General features: G+C 36.2%; 1 protein-coding gene across 8 annotated transcripts in view; it reads left to right on the top strand.

Annotated features, from left to right (window-relative positions):
* Positions 1-15,989, top strand: part of Swt1 (SWT1 RNA endoribonuclease homolog (S. cerevisiae)) — a 64,549-nt gene that overhangs the window by 35,769 nt on the left and 12,791 nt on the right. For all 8 annotated transcript variants that reach the window (XM_013021800.1, XM_013021799.1, XM_013021802.1 and 5 more), the window contains 2 exons: positions 3,383-3,570; positions 7,204-7,338. In XM_013021800.1, the coding sequence (XP_012877254.1) occupies positions 3,383-3,570; positions 7,204-7,338 (323 nt within the window). The remainder of the gene's footprint in view (positions 1-3,382; positions 3,571-7,203; positions 7,339-15,989) is intronic.

The following is a 15,989-nucleotide window of genomic DNA, read 5'->3' as shown; positions in this document are numbered from 1 at the left end:
AAAAAACCACTTGTATAATTGTATACACTGTTATCTAAGAACCAGAGCAAAGAAGCACTTTGTATGTATGTGGTGATGGGGAAAAAAAAATTATCAGGCTGAAGATTTATAGCTCATTGATAGTGAACTTGCATAGTGTATATACAGTACAAGACCTATATTTTATTTTTCAGCATTGCCCACAAAAATAATGTTATATATGTGTTTTATATAAATAACAGATTAATAATCTGTTATATATACCTTATATATAACAGATTTTTTTATCTGTTATAGATATGTTCAAATATATATTAAAATATATTAAAAATCTGTATATAACAGATTTTATCATATATTTGTGAATTACATTCATTTTAATAGACAAAAATGATAGGCATCAAGTGTTTATTCTTTGCTTCCTACATTAGAAGATAAATATCATATTTTTGTTGTTGTTGTTGTTGGTCGTGGGGCTTGAACTCTGGGCGTAGGCACTGTCTTTGTGCTCTTCAGCTCAAGGTGAGCGCTCTACCGCTTGAGCCACAGCACCACTTCCAGGTTTCTAGTGGTTTATTGGAGATAAAGGTCTCACAGAGTTTCCTGCCCAGTCTGGCTTTGAACCGTGATCCTCAGATCTCAGCCTCCTAAGTAGCTAGGATTACAGGCGTGAGCCACCAGCGCCTGGCTCATATTTACTTTTATACTTGGCATGCAATCAGAATTTCATTTATACATCACTGCAGGTCAAATCCTGTTCATGTCTCATACCATTTGAGTAACATTGTATGAGTTAATTTAGCTTTTCTATGTCTGTTTCCTCTGTTATAAACTCTGAATTATAGTATGTTTCATAGGTGTTGTGTTTCATTAGATTGTGTTTAGTTATCTCTTTCATTGGATAGTGAAGTTAATTGTGCTAATAGAAAGTTGATGCACATAACAGTCTTATAAATATCAACTTTTTGATAGTGTTAGAAATTTTATTTTTGTAATTTAAAATCATAAAATGAATAACACAAAACTAAGGTTTTGGGGCTGGGAAGGTGGCTCGGTGGTAGAGCGCTTGCCTTGCATGCATGAGGCCCTGGGTTCGATTCCTCAGCACCACATAAGCCTCAGCAGCACATAAGCAAAAAGAAAAAAGCCGGAGGTGGCACTGTGGCTCAAGTGGTAGAATGCTAGCCTTGAGCTGAGGAGCTGAGGGACAGTGCCCAGGCCCAGAGTTCAGACCCCACGACCGGCCCCCCACCCCCCAAAAAAAAACAGCTAAGGTTTTTTTGTTTTGTTTTGTCAGTGCTGGGTTTTGAACTCAGGCCTAGTTGTTGTCCTTTAGTTTTTCCACTTTGGACTCTAGTTGTAGACTACTAGCACCACAACTCTATTTCGGGGAGGGGGGTTGTTTGTTTGTTTTTGTTTTCTTTTTTGCTAGTTAATTGGTGATAGTTGTCTTACAGGTTTTTTTTGTCTGGCTTGGCTTTAAATTATGATCCTCAGATCTCATCCTCCCAAGTAGCTAGGAAAACATGTGTGAGTCACCAGCTAACATTTGAAATCATCTTGTTACAGTGTGGCAAATTAACCCTAGAGAAATTGAGTGATGCTACCAAAGTTCATAAGGGATGTTACTGTAAAGCTGAGTTCCAAAACCAAGTTTTTAAACTCATAATGAAAATCTTTTTCTATTTTTATCAGTGTTTGTTTTAAACCCATCCCTTTCAAGTACCCATTTCTTGGTGTTTATTTAGTTAAACTTTGCCTTAGTCTTTCTAAGTAATTATACTATTTGAGATCTTCCTTGAATCTACCATATTTCAATTAGTACATTTATATACATACAGATGCATACCACCCAATTTGTAAGCTAATTCTAGCTTCTACAGATGACAGATGTAGCCTTTGTCTCTCTGTTTCCTGACTTACTTCACCTACCATAATTTTTTCCAGATCTTTTCATTTCTTTACAAATGGTACAATATCATTCTTTCTAATGGATGAATAAAATTTCATGGTGTGTATATATGTGTGTGTATATATATGTGTATATGTATATATATATATATGCATATACACATTTTCTTGATCTATTCATCCAATGAAGAGTATTTGGGCTGATTCCATACCTTGGCAATGATGAATAGTACTGCAGTGAACATGGTTGTACTGGTGGCTTTACTGTAGCCTTGTTTGTGTTCTATTGGATTATACCCAGGACTGGAATTGCTGGGTTATAGGGAAGGACTATGTTTATTTTCTGGAACCTCCATACTTACTGCCTTCCAGAGTGGTTGAACAAGCTTACATTCCCATTACCAGTGTAATAGGAGTTCCCTTTTGGCTGCATCCTCCTTGTTAGCATTTGTTATTGTTAGTTTTCTTGGTAATGACCATTCTAACTAGGGTGAAGTGGAATCTTAGTGTTGTTTTGGTTTGCATTTCCTTTATGGCCAGAGGAGTTGAGCCTTTCTTCATATGTTGATTAGCCATTTTCACTTAATCTGAGAAGTCTCTCTTTAGTTCATTAGCCTATTTATTAATTGGGTCACTGGTTTTTTGAGAGTTTGATTTTTTTTAAGACTTCTGCATATTCTGGATATTAGGCTGTTGTTTGTTATGTATAGCTGGCAAAAACCTTCCATCTTGCAGGCTGTTGTTTTAACTTGATGGGTATGTCCTTTGCTGTGTAATAACTTTTGGTTTGATGTAGTCCCATTTACCAACTCTTGCTTTGATTTGCTCTGCTTCTGTATGCTTATTCAGAAAGTTCCTACCAGTGCCAAGTTGTCCTGATGCCAATTGTCTTTCCACTACTTTATCTCTTCTTCAATTTCTTTTTCAAATTTTTATAGCTTTCACTGTAGAGGTCCTTCATATCCTTGGATAAGTTAATTTTTTGGGTTTTTTTTTTGAGACTTGCAAATGGAGTTGCTTTCCTGATTACATATATTAGTAATACTTTTTGTTGACACAGATATACTTTAAACATGCTTTGTTTCTTTTCCAGTGTAATATGTGGTATGTTCATTGTATTATTCCACATCAGTAATGGCAATGTTTTGTTTAAAATTGTAACACATCAAGTGTATGATGCTTGGAGCTGGACTTTGTGTATTTAATTTTCTGTACGCTCTCTAGTTCAATACTATCTGTAAAAAATGATCAAATAATGTTCTTATATTAACATTATCATGTTAACTAAGAAAGGTCACCATAATAAATGGATTGGAAGTATTATTTGATTTAATGGAAAAGCTTATTTCTGGGAATTTTCTGTTCATAATCAAAGAACAAGAATTGCTAGCATTTCCCATGTTAGCTAACATTTATAAGCATAGTGGACATTCTGTTTTACTCATTTACTAATGAAGGATTAATGTATTTTATCTAATTCTTATTTTCCTAGGTCAAGACAAAACTTAAATCAAATTCTCCAAAAACCACAGTGAGTACAAAGCAGGAAGATACGTCTTTGATGAAGTTTCATAACCAAGAAATCACTGTTTTCTCAGGATCTCACCTTCCCCAGCCCAACAGGCATCAAGAAATCTGGTCTATTTTAGAGAATGTTTGGATTATAATATATCAGAACAGGTACTAAATTGCCAAAAATCTTTTTAACTCCTGCCTTACAGATTAGTGTTTTTAAGGTTTCCATCATTGCTATTATTTATGAAGCCATGCTTGGCTTATGTTTATTGTGCTAGATTGTCTTACTGAGAGCCTTTTGTTAAATTGATACCTTAGGAATTTTAAATATGTGTATGTGTATCGCATACATGTGAGACAAATTTGGCATATGACATGATATATGTAACATGCAGGATATATATCACACATTATAAGGGTGATCTAGCTGGGACATCTGTCACCCCATTGATTACCAACATTTATTTGGCTGCCTAAGCAGTTATTCTTTTCTTCCCTAACCATTTCATGTATGTCCCTCTCCAAGCTACATACTTGATGGAAGAGGATGACTTCCAGATGGAGTCTTTTGTCAATGGTATATGAATAGCTGCACTCTCCTGCTAGACACTTCAGACAAGTTTTCGAAAATGTATATAGCTTAAGATCTATTTTTACAAATCTAGATTCAGAAAGACTAAAGCAAAGCTGAGAGTATATTTAAAATAGTCTCTTCAGGATTCATATGTAAACTTTGCTGAGAAGCATTGAAAAGATTGGTCAAGCAGAATAGCATAGTGTAAGAATACAACAGAATACAATAGTTTTTAAATAGGCTATTCCTAGAATAGTTTACAAAATAATTTAAAACTACTGATTTTATTAATCTACTTAGATGAATACTCTCAAGTATATTTCTCCCTAAGTTCAGAATCTTCCCCCCCCCCTTTTTTTTTTGGTTTGAGAGCAGGACTCAGATTTGGTGTCTTGAGACTTGCTTTCACTGGTGCTCTATGAGCAGAACCATGCCTCCAGCCCCTAGAATCTTTATATAATCAAATTTTATCAAACTAATGTTTGTCATTTTGATTTTTGTTTATGCCCATGTGACTATTAGTACTTTTTTGTTTGTTTGTTTTAATGTTCACAAAGGTAGCAGAACAATATTAGCGCTCAAAACATCTGTGAGCAATTGGCTATGTCAGCGTTTTTTATTTGGATCCGACTTTTAGTCCTTGGCTATATTCTTTTCCAACAGACTTATAGTCTGTCATTCAGCTAGCTAGCTTATGATACTAAAGAACTACCTTTGCTTGACATGTATACTAAAGAAGATATTATTTACATTTATATTTTATGCAAAAGTTTCATTATTTTTTTCTAGCATTAGCATATTTTTGAGATTTTGGCTACCTGGATACTCTGTTTTGCAGAAAGTACCAGGCATGGATTACTGATTTAAGAATAAAATATACATTGGGCACTGGGTGGCTCAATCCTAGCTTGCTAAGGAGGCTGAGATCTAAGGGTCTGGTTCACAGCCAGCTGGGGCAGGAAAGTCCATGAGATTCTTATCTCCAGTTAACCACCAGAAAACCAGAAGTGGAGCTGTGGTTAAAAGTGGTAGAGAGCTGGCCTTGAGCAAGAGAGTTCAGTGACAGTACCTACATGCTGAGTTCAAGCCCTAAAACCAACAACAACAGCATCAAAAGATATTTTAATTTTTATTTCACTTAGAAAACTTATTGTTAAGGTGTTATACAGAGGGACTATTGTTTCATAAGTCAGATAAAGAGTACACTTCTTTTTGGACAGTGTCACTATTCCTTCGCTTTCCCCCAGTTTCTCCCTCCTGTCTCTGCCCACAACAGTTTTCACATAATGTTCACTTAGAAGACTTTTGAGTACTTTATGTAACTCAGAGGTAGTCCCTTTTGTGTTCTAGAGGGTTCTGTGTTCTTTTTTGGGCAATAGCATTTTAGGAAATGCTGTCTTATTAATGTCTACTTATTTAAGTCTACTTCATTGCTTTATAAGCTTGTTTTAGACCAAAGTCAATGTAGAACTTGCTCCACACAGTATGTTTGGGCCTTTCATGTAAAAATGCTTATTGGGAGATGTAGTAGGATTTATGCATAATTACTCATATGAAGTTACTAGTGCTTTTGTATAAGCATATATGCTTAGCTGGGCATTGTGGTACACACCTGTAATCTCAACTGGAAAGTCTACAGATTGAGGAAAAAATATTATGAATTGGTGGCCAACACAGGGAAATGATGTCTCAACATTTTTTTCTGCTATTTTTCATACAAGTTTCTGAGACTTAAATTTTGAATTTGCAGTGGGAACTATACTTAAACAAAATGTCCTATTACCTTTGTCATTCTTTTCCCAGTGACCCAGAATGTTACTAATACTATGAAGGTAAAACAAATAAAGAATTTTTTTGACAATTTAATGGCCAACCATTTCTCTAAACTGATGTTAATAATGAAATAATTACGTATGTGCATATGTATGTATATATATATATATAACATATATGATATATACTGTCTTATTTTATGGGGGTGGTCATAGAATTTGAATTCAGGAAGATGTACTTGGTACACAGAGCCACACCTTCAAGCCCTAAATTTCCAAACTGCCAGTTTTCGTTTTTTATTTTGTTTTTTCCCCAGTATTAGGGATTTGACCAGGGCCTTGTACTTGACAGGCAATGTTTCTTACACTCCAACTATCCCCCAAGCCTTGATTATTTCTGGAAGTTCTTAATGGAAGTATATGAAATGAAATGAAAGTATATGAAATAAAGGTGTTTTTTGTTTGTTTGTTTTTTGTTGGTTGTGGGGTTTGAATTCTAGGCCTGGGCACCATCCCTCAGCTCTTCAGCTCAAGGCAAGAGCTCTACCTCTTGAACCACTGCGCCACTTCCCGTTTCTGAGTAGTTTTGGACATAAGAGTCTCAAGGAGTTTCCTGCCTGGGCTAGCTTTGAATCACGATCCTCAGATCTCAGGCTACTAAGTAGCTAGGGTGATAAGCGTGAGCCACCCATGCCCGGCTAAACTAAGATATTTTTTTTGTTGGTCGAGAGGCTTGAACTCTGGGCCTGGGCGTTGTACCTCAGATCTCTACCACTTGAGCCACAACGCCGCTTCTGAAATGAAAATCTTTGCCTAGTAAATGTAGGACTTCGGTACTTAGATATATCTGCATGAATATGAAGTTGTTGGGGGGATACCATTCATACTCAGCATAACATGTTTTGATTTTTTAATCTGAAGTAGTATATTATGTAAGTAAATTTTCTGCATTTTTAAAATTTCATACATGGCATAAACTGCTTAGCTTGTTATTTTAAGGAGCTAATTTACTACTTAATACTGCTTATATTGTTGTATATTTAGAGTATTACTGTTTTTTATCTGATTGTGAATTATGATTAATTTATGATAGCTTTCTGGAGTAGAATTTCCGGAATAAATTTCCAGTTTCAATGTTTTCATATATTTGTTCTTGAGTACTGCTTTGAATGTACATTAATAATATTACCGATTACCCATTTCTTATGGTCTATTATAATAGGACATTATCTGCACAATTTTTACAGTATTAGTTTAGAACTATATTGTGTCTGACCTAGATCCCTTGCATAAATGTTAGCCCTGACTTTTATGTCACCATCTTTTTTATTTCTGTCTAATTTAAATAGATCAAGAGATGTAATTATATATCATCATTTTGATACATTGGCAGTGGAATTAATTGAAATATTCAATGTATAATATATCTATATACTTTTTTTTCTATTTTAGCACAGATGTATTTCAAAGATTGGGCTCTAGTTCAGCTCTGATCACTCCTCCAAAAATAGCATCATTTGAAGAAGCATTTATTTATCTTCAAAAGTTAATGGCAGCTGTGAAGGATATTCTTGAAGGAATTCAGAGGTAAACCCTATCTTAATTTTAAGGCTTCAGTTTTTAACTATTTTTCTATTAGTATTTTTCAGATGATTTTTAGATTTAACTTTCTCTCCTGTACCACTATGCTTAGCTTATTTTTTGAGATAGAATCTTGAAAACTTTTGCCCCGTCTGGCCTTAACCCACAATCTGCCTTTCTCCTTTTGCTGAGTAGCTGGATTATAAGTATGTGCTACCACATCAGGCCTGTTAATTTTTTTGACGTTTTCCCTAACTTAAGTCTTGGTCCAGGACAAATAAAATAATTAAATTGTAGCTTTTATTATTAATGATGTTATTGATAAATATTTTACTTCAGTATTTTTGATAATATCAATTAAAATGGTTGGGCAATTTTGCACACTGTTAGAATGCAAGGTAATTTAGTTTTTGGGGCAGCCTTCTCCAAAGTTACTTAGATACATGAGTCATGGTGTTCGTATGATAAAGTAAAATACATAGATATTTTAGGGCATTGCTACATACTGGCTCTGAGTGAATGATAATCCTCAGAGACCTAAGATGCTAATGTAGTTGGAGAAATGGCCATCGGGGCAGATCTATCTTGATGAATATCTCATATCCATTAATGTCTATATTTTAATGATGTTCTTATTTTGGGGGCTAATTTTTGAAGGATCTTCTAAGATTATTTTTGGTTTATCTACCAAGGAGACTCATAAAAGCTCAAACTGAAAATAAGGACACGTGAGGTTTGCCATGTCTTAATGATTGCTAATGTTTGCCATATTATTATTACTATCTTCAGTTCTTGGGTTCCTTGCTGGAATCTTTAAAACCGGTATTCATTTGATGAAGTTTAATTGGATGCATAATACAACCTGTTAGTCAACTAACTGGATATATATAAATGCAGTGTCTTCAACTCCTTTTTTGTTTCTGTTTTGGTTTTTGTTTTGGGGTCCGGTCATGGGGCCTGAACTCTGGGCCTGGGCACTGTCCCTCAGCTCTTCAGCTCAAGGCTAGCGCTCTACCACTTGAGCCCCAGCACCACTTCTGGCTTTTTTCTTTTTTCTTATGTGGTGCTGAGGAATTGATCCCAGGGCCTCAGGCATGCAAGGCAAGCGCTCTACCACTGAGCCACCTTCCCAGCCCTCTTCAACTCCTTTGAAAGCCAACAAATAAGGCTTTCTTTCTCTAATGTGAAACTCTGGTTCCACCCTCTGGACACTTCACCGTTATGACCTGATGTGGTCTGACATGTGGACCAGTTAAGAAGGGATGAAGTAATATCTGCAAACCACTTAGAACAGTATCTGGCAAGTAGTGTATAAGTACTCAGTAGCTACCATTGTCTTGTTTTGTTACTTAATTGTTATTTTACTGACTTATGTTTTAGAAAATACTTAGAATTATTCTCCTTAAATCATATTTTTACTGTCTGATTTATTTTTCTCCTTTTGTCCATTGATTTAAGTATAGCCTTTTTAAATCTGGCAATCAAGTTTTTCTACTATTTGGTCCTAACACATTTTTTTGTTCTTACATTTACCTGGTGTACGTAGCCAAATTAGTTTATTTCTGATTTTCAAGACTTTCAGTCTTCTGGTGATCCTTGACACGATCTCCTCTCAGAGCCTAGAATGACTTCTTAACTTCCCTGCTTTTTTGCAAGATCTTGATTGATTATTGAGTCCCAGTTCAGGGATCTCTGTTCCACCCACATTTATCCAATTAGGCCTTGTATATGGCCTCTGATTATTACTTTTCAACATTTTATTTCTGCTCTCAAATGAACCCTGTGAAGGTAGGATCTGTCTTTTACATCCCAAAGTATCTTACCTTCTGCCTTAGCTTAATACTATTTAATCATGATAATAATTTTAATGTTATGTTAACTAACAGTCATTAAGTGCTTAGTGTATTTCAGGTACTGTGCTATCTGAAGTTTAACTATGTGATCTTATTTGAGTCAATATCATATCCTATTAGAAGTACTATTCTATCTCTTTCCATGGAAAAGGAGGACCATTGACCCAGTGCCACAGTTTACTTGGCAAAATGATTCTAAAGAACCTCCATCTTAATACACTAAATTTTCTGACTGAAAAAAAAAACAACCTATTTTTTCAAGATCATTCCATAGAACTCTAGAAATTTTATAAATTTGATTTTAAAGAATATATATCTGAAAAATATTTTTAAAATCTACCTGAGAAGGACTTTCCTCCTTTATACTTGCTATTCTGAGTTTGCCTTTTTCTACTCCCACTCCCCAGTTTTCTTTTGTCATTCGTGGGGCCTGGGTACTGTCCCTGCACTGTTTTGCTCAAGGATAGTATTCTACCACTTTGAACCATAGTTCCACTTGTGTGTCTTTTTTTTAGGAAGTTTTGATCTGTGCCAAGGAGCCCTAGTGTTTCACCTGTTCCATCCTGTAATGTTTTCAGTGTATCTGCTCTTACATCAAGGTCTTTGATCCATTTAGAGTTGTGCTGGTGCAGGGTGATATATAAGGATCTAACTTCAGTTTTCTACACATGTATAGCCAATTCTCCAAGTACCATTTGTTGAAGAGGCTGTCTTCCATCAAAAGTGGTCATAGGTCTGTGGGATTATTTCTGGGTCTTCATTTCTATGCTATTGGTCCCCAGGCCTAGTCTTGTGCCAGTAACAAGCTGTTTTTATTACTACAGCTTTGTAATGGAGTTTGAAGTTTGGTATTGCTATTCCTCTAGCATTGTTCTTCTTCCTATGGATTGTTTTTGCTATTTGGAGTCTTCTGTTATTCCATATGAATTTTTGGATTGCTTCTTCCATATCATTGAAGACTGTTGTTGGGGTAATGATGGGTATTGCATTGCATTTGTAGATAGCTTTGGGCAGTATTGCCATTTTCACACTGTGAATCCTGCCAATCCAGGAGCATGATAGGTTTTTCTACTTCCTTAAATCTGCAATAATTTCCTTTTTCAGGCTTTTTAAGTTTTTATCGTAGAGGTCCTTCAAACCTTTGGGTTAATTTTATACCCTGATACTTTGCCAAAGTTTCTGATCAGCTCAAGTAACTTAGGAGAGGAATCTTTGGGATTGTTTAAATACAGGATCATGTCATCTGCAAAGAGGGAGAGTTTTACTTCTTTCCCTATTTGGATCCCCTTTATGTTTGTCTTTTGCCTTACTGCTCTAGATAGAAATTCCAGTAGTATATTGAAGAGGACATTATTTATATTGAGTGGTACAGAATAGGAATTTTTAAAATTGAGATCACCTAACTGCTTAGTTGATGTTACTGCTCCTAGCCAAATAGAGAACTCTCAAGGCACATGTGAGCAAGAGTCAGGATTTGTAAGAAGATTGATTCTGTTACTAGCTTACTTTGTAGCTTTGAGGAAAAGATAACAAAAACATTTAGTGCTTGAACACAAAAATAATTTGCAGCAACATTTGATAAAAGGCAAGAGTTTTTAGCCAGGCACTGGTAGCTCATGCCTGTAATCCTAGCTGCAGAGGCTGAGATCTGAGGATTGCAGTTGGAAGCCCGCCTGGACAGGAAAGTTTGTGAGACTCTTATATCCAGTTAACCACCAAAAATTGGAATTGGAACTGTGCCTCAAGTGATAGAGTGCTAGACTTGAACATAAAAGCTCAGGGACAGTGCCCAGGCCCAGAGTTCAAGCCCCCAAACCCCCTTACGCACCCCTCCACCCCCCCCCCAAAAGGGCAAGATTTTTTGACATTCATACAAAATCATTTTTTTAATGGCTTGATTTGATTTTTTATAACATTATCTAAAGGCAAGTAGAGAGTAGTAATTTTTCTTTTTTTTAGTGAGAAAAGTATGCACTCCAGATTCAAACCAGTAAGAGATTTCATTACCTCCAGCCATTCTCTATCATCTTAGATAATTGTCTTAAAACTCTGACCTTTATCTTTTATATCTGCAACCTAATTTTAGTAATAGCTAAATACTGAATGTATACTGTTTGCTAGGGATTTGCTAAGCATTTTAGATACATTATTTAGTTCACACTTCATAAGATAAACCTAACTTCATCTCCATTTCACACTTGAGGACTAAGGTGCACATAAAGAGGAAGTTTGGGCCAAGTTGCCTAACTAAACTCAGGTGTTAAGAGGACTGGAAATGACACATGTAAAGCAGGGTCAGACTTGGAGTAACTGTTTTAAGGAGAACCAAAGTACAATCAAGTCAGATCTGTGGACAGATAATTTTGTTCTGAATGACAGAGGACATTTGTTGTTCCTCAAAATTCATCCCAGAGTAAAATTTAAAAACTATAAACAAGTTGAAGACAGAGAACTATGCCTTAAATTTTTCTTTTATATTCCATAGATTGCTTTCTTTTGGGAAAGATCAACTTTAATAGATATTGGTAATTTATAATTAAAATGGATAATATTATACCAAGATCCTTTATTACATTTAAGCCTACATTGTGAGTACATTTGTGTGTGTGCATAGTTTATTAGAGATAAAAGTTTCACAGACATTTCCTGCCTGGGCTGACTTCAAAAGCCCTGATCCTCATATCTCAGCCTCCTGAGTACTAGGATTACAGGTGTAAGCCATTGTTACCCAGCATGACTATGTCATTTAAAACAGGATGAAAAATGTACAGTTATATTGCCATCTGGGAATACTTTGATAATAGCTTCAAATTCCTTTTAGCCCCCTTGATTCCATAGCTCTCATAAGAATATTTGAGGAAATACTATGAATTGAATATGTACTTACTGTGAATGTCTTTTAAAAGGATAAAAATGGGAATATATATATATATATAGCCATTTTCTTAAATTAATTTCCATTTGTTCTTTTATTCTTTCTAAAAATTGGCATAAAAGGGTAGTTTTAGGGTTTTGTTCTAAGAGTCTTTTGTCTTCCCACTGGTACAAAGGAAAAAAGAAATGAGAAACTTGGAGAAGTCTGACCTCTCAAGAATTTGTGTGTGGGAAATTCCTAATGCATGAAAATCCATAAACAGCTTTTTAAGTTTTTTATAAACTGTACTTCTAGAGCATAAAAGTTTGCAATTATTTTTATATCAAAAAAACTACTTTATTAAAATTCAGAAGTAATTTTTCTCCATTTTATGTTTTTTTTCAAGTATTTTCACCAAATTGTACTTCCAGAAAGTAAAAACTTGCAATTGTTTCATACCAGAACAGATTCCATTCTCTAAAACCCAAGAGTTGGTAGGATGTATTGAAATCTGAATTCAACCTTCTTTTTTTGGGGGGGGGGTCCGGTCATGGGGCTTGAACTCTGGGCCTGGGCGCTGTCCCTCAGCTCTTCAGCTCAAGGCTAGCGCTCTACCACTTGAGCCACAGCACCACTTCTGACTTTTTCCTTTTTGCTTATGTGGTGCTGAGGAATCAAACCCAAGGCCTCATGCCTGCAAGGCAAGTGCTCTACCACTGAGCCACCTTCCCAGCCCCATGAATTCAACCTTAATGGAATGTATTTTAATAGATTCTTAGTCTATTTGGGAGTTTGATTACCATAAACCATTCTTTTGAAATAATGAATCTCTTGGTTAAAAAAACAATAGTGTGGAGAGAATGTGTGTATGTACCACTTCTGGGACTTGAACTCAGAGCTTAGGCCCTGTCCATGAGCTTTTTTGCTCAAGCCTCGCTCTCTACCACTTGAGCCACAGCTTCACTTCTGGCCTTTTTGTTGATTAATTGGAGAGAAGAGTTTCCTGCCCAGGTGGCTTCTTTGAACTGCAGTCCTCCCATCTCAGCCTCCTGAGTAGCTAGGATTATAGATGTGAGCCACCAGCACTTAGCTAAATGTGTTATTTTATTCCAACAAGTGTTTCTTCATTAGTACACAACTCTGTGATTTTTTTTTTATGTGCCAGGACTGGGGCTTGCACTCTTGTTCAGTTTTTGTGCTCATGAATGATATTACTACTTGAGCTACTACTCCAGTCTGGCATTTTACCAGTTCATTGGAGATAGAGTCTCAGACACTTTTCTGCCCAGGCTGGCTTTGAACTGTTATCTTAGAGATCTCATCCTCCTGAGCAGCTGTGATTACAAGCATGAGCTACCAGCACCAAGCCAGCTCTTTAATATTTGGCAAAATATCAAAGTATTTAATTTGAAGCAAATGACTGCTTTCTTAAAATCTTAAAATTTCTGTTTTTCCTGTTTTATTTATAATTAACATTCAGAAGTGGGCAAAAATGGAATATTTTTCTTGATTATCTACCTGTGCTCAGTCAGCATTTTTTTCTTTCATATGTTTTTTTTAGAACAATTATTCTATAGTCTACTCTGGATCTTCGCGTTTTTCTTGTTGTTAATTGTTATACCTAGGATCTAGAACAGTACATGGCTCATAGTAGGTCTCAAATATTTGTTTAATGAGAGAATAAAGGAGTGATTGTTCTGATCTGGGCAACTTCAGTGTGCTTTTTACTTTTTGGCTTACTCGCCACATGTATTGTGAAAGTTAGGGCTCATGCTCTAGACTCTAATATAGTATGCTATTATTTACAGTTACAACCATGCTTTTGTGTGTGAAAGAGGGAAAGAACTTAGAAATGAAGAGCTCAGTGTAGTCCAGAAATGGCAACTGTTCAGACAGAGTAGACCAATGGTTTGCCTGGAATGGGGTTAGAGGTAAGAACAGAGAAGGACTGTAAATAGGCAAGAGAGATATTTTTTGAAGGAAATGTTCTGAAATTAGATTGTGGTGACCATTATACACAGGTTTTTAAAAAAATCATTGAATTGTTAACATGAATGCATTTTATAGACTATAAATTATATCTCAGTAGAAACAAAGCCATGGTTTTATTTTAAAGTAAAGTTTCAGCCTGAAACTGGTGGCTTATCCTGCTATCTCAGCTACTCAGAAGGCTGAGATCTGAAGATTGCAGTTCAAAACTAGCCCAAACAGGAAAATCCTTGAGACTCTATATCTCCAATAACCCACCAAAAAGCCCGAGATGGGGGCTGGGAAGGTGGCTCAGTGGTAGAGTGCTTGCCTTGCAGGCATGAGGCCCTGGGTTCGATTCCTCAGCACCACATAAGCAAAAAGAAAAAAAAAGCTGGAAGTGGCGCTGTGGCTCATGTGGTAGAGCACTAGCCTTGAGCTGAAGAGCTAAGAGACAGCGCCCAGGCCCAGAGTTCAGACCCTATGACTGACAAAAAAGAAAAAAAGAGCTGTGGTTCTAGTGGTAGAGTGCTTTCTAGCCTTCAGCAAAAAAAAAAGCTTAGGGACAGCACCCATGCCCTAGGAGTAGTGCATGCACACACGCACACACACACACACACACACACACACGAATTATTAAACCTTTTGCTAATCAGAAAACTAGATTGGTGAATTTATTTCCCACTTTGGATATAACTTGTTGCTATAGACAAATGGCCAGTTTACTTAAAATGAGTTTTTCTATAAAGTGATTTATACAAAAAATTTTATGTTCACACGTGTACTTCTGTTATGAACTTGGAGCACATAAGGTTCTTAATATAAAATATCTAATTTCTTTGCCCTTTTTATGTACTGTTTGGATTATTTCTAAAGCCATGAAAAGGAACAGGTATAAACTGTTCTATATTGGTGATAGTTTGCCTTCATTGGATTGTAAGGTTAGAACACTCAGTTTGTTTCCTTCCCTCCTTCCCTCCCTCCTTACCTCCTTCCCTTCCTCCCTTCCTTCTTTCCATCCTTCCTTCCTTCCTTCCTTCCTTCCTTCCTTTCTCTTTCTTTCTTTTCTTTTCTTTCTCTCTCTTTCTCTCTCCCTTCTTCCCCTTCTTTTTTTTTCTTTTTTGCTTGAACTCAAGGCCTGGTCACTGTCCCTGAGCCTCTGTATGTTCAAGGCTAGTGCTCCACTACTTGAACCCCAGTGCCACTTCTGGCTTTATCTGTTTATGTGGTACTGAGAAATCAAACCCAGGGCTTCATGCATGCTAAGCAAGCACTCTCCACTAAGCTACCTTCCCATCCCCTTTCATTTTTAGGTGACTGGATCACATTGTTTTCATTAAAAATATTTTTTTTTATTGTGAAAATACCATACAGAGGGGTTACGATTACATGGGCCAGGTAATGAATAAATTTCTTATCAAGCATTGTTGCCTCCTCCTTTGTTTCCCCTTCCCATCCCTTCCTACCTCCCTGCGGGCCCCCCCGCCCCCCGCCAAAGTTGCAAAGTTCGTTTTTTGACATAATGTCTTGTACATCTCATTACTGCAGTGGGTCCACCTATATCCCTATTTAAACAATCTGTTTTTTTCCCTTCCCCTCCACAAATTATACCAACATCAAATACAGTGAAAACAGGGGTTATACCGTGGGGGAGGGACATACAAAGCAACAAAGAAATATCTTATAAATATGTTAGAAACAATAATAGCAAGAAAGAAAAACATTGGAGTCCTTGGGGTTCATTTCGCCTAACATCAACTTATCTGTTAATGGTACATAGAGATATAAAATTTTTACATAGTTATGTGCTATCTGATATTTCAATACAAGTATACATTGCAAAGTGTATTAGGTTAAATATATTCTCAAACACTTTGTCATTCCTTTATGATAATATCATTCAGAATCATTCTAGCATGTTGAAATACACAGTTGATCTCATGGAAGAGTATAGACTGGTTACCCGTCTACCTGCTGGGGCA

The sequence above is a fragment of the Dipodomys ordii genome, unplaced genomic scaffold, assembly GCF_000151885.1.
Source record: "Dipodomys ordii isolate 6190 unplaced genomic scaffold, Dord_2.0 Scaffold57, whole genome shotgun sequence".
Classification (NCBI taxonomy): domain Eukaryota; kingdom Metazoa; phylum Chordata; class Mammalia; order Rodentia; family Heteromyidae; genus Dipodomys; species Dipodomys ordii.
The sequence above is the reverse complement of the archived record's forward strand: the minus strand, read 5'-3'. Positions and strand labels throughout refer to the sequence as shown.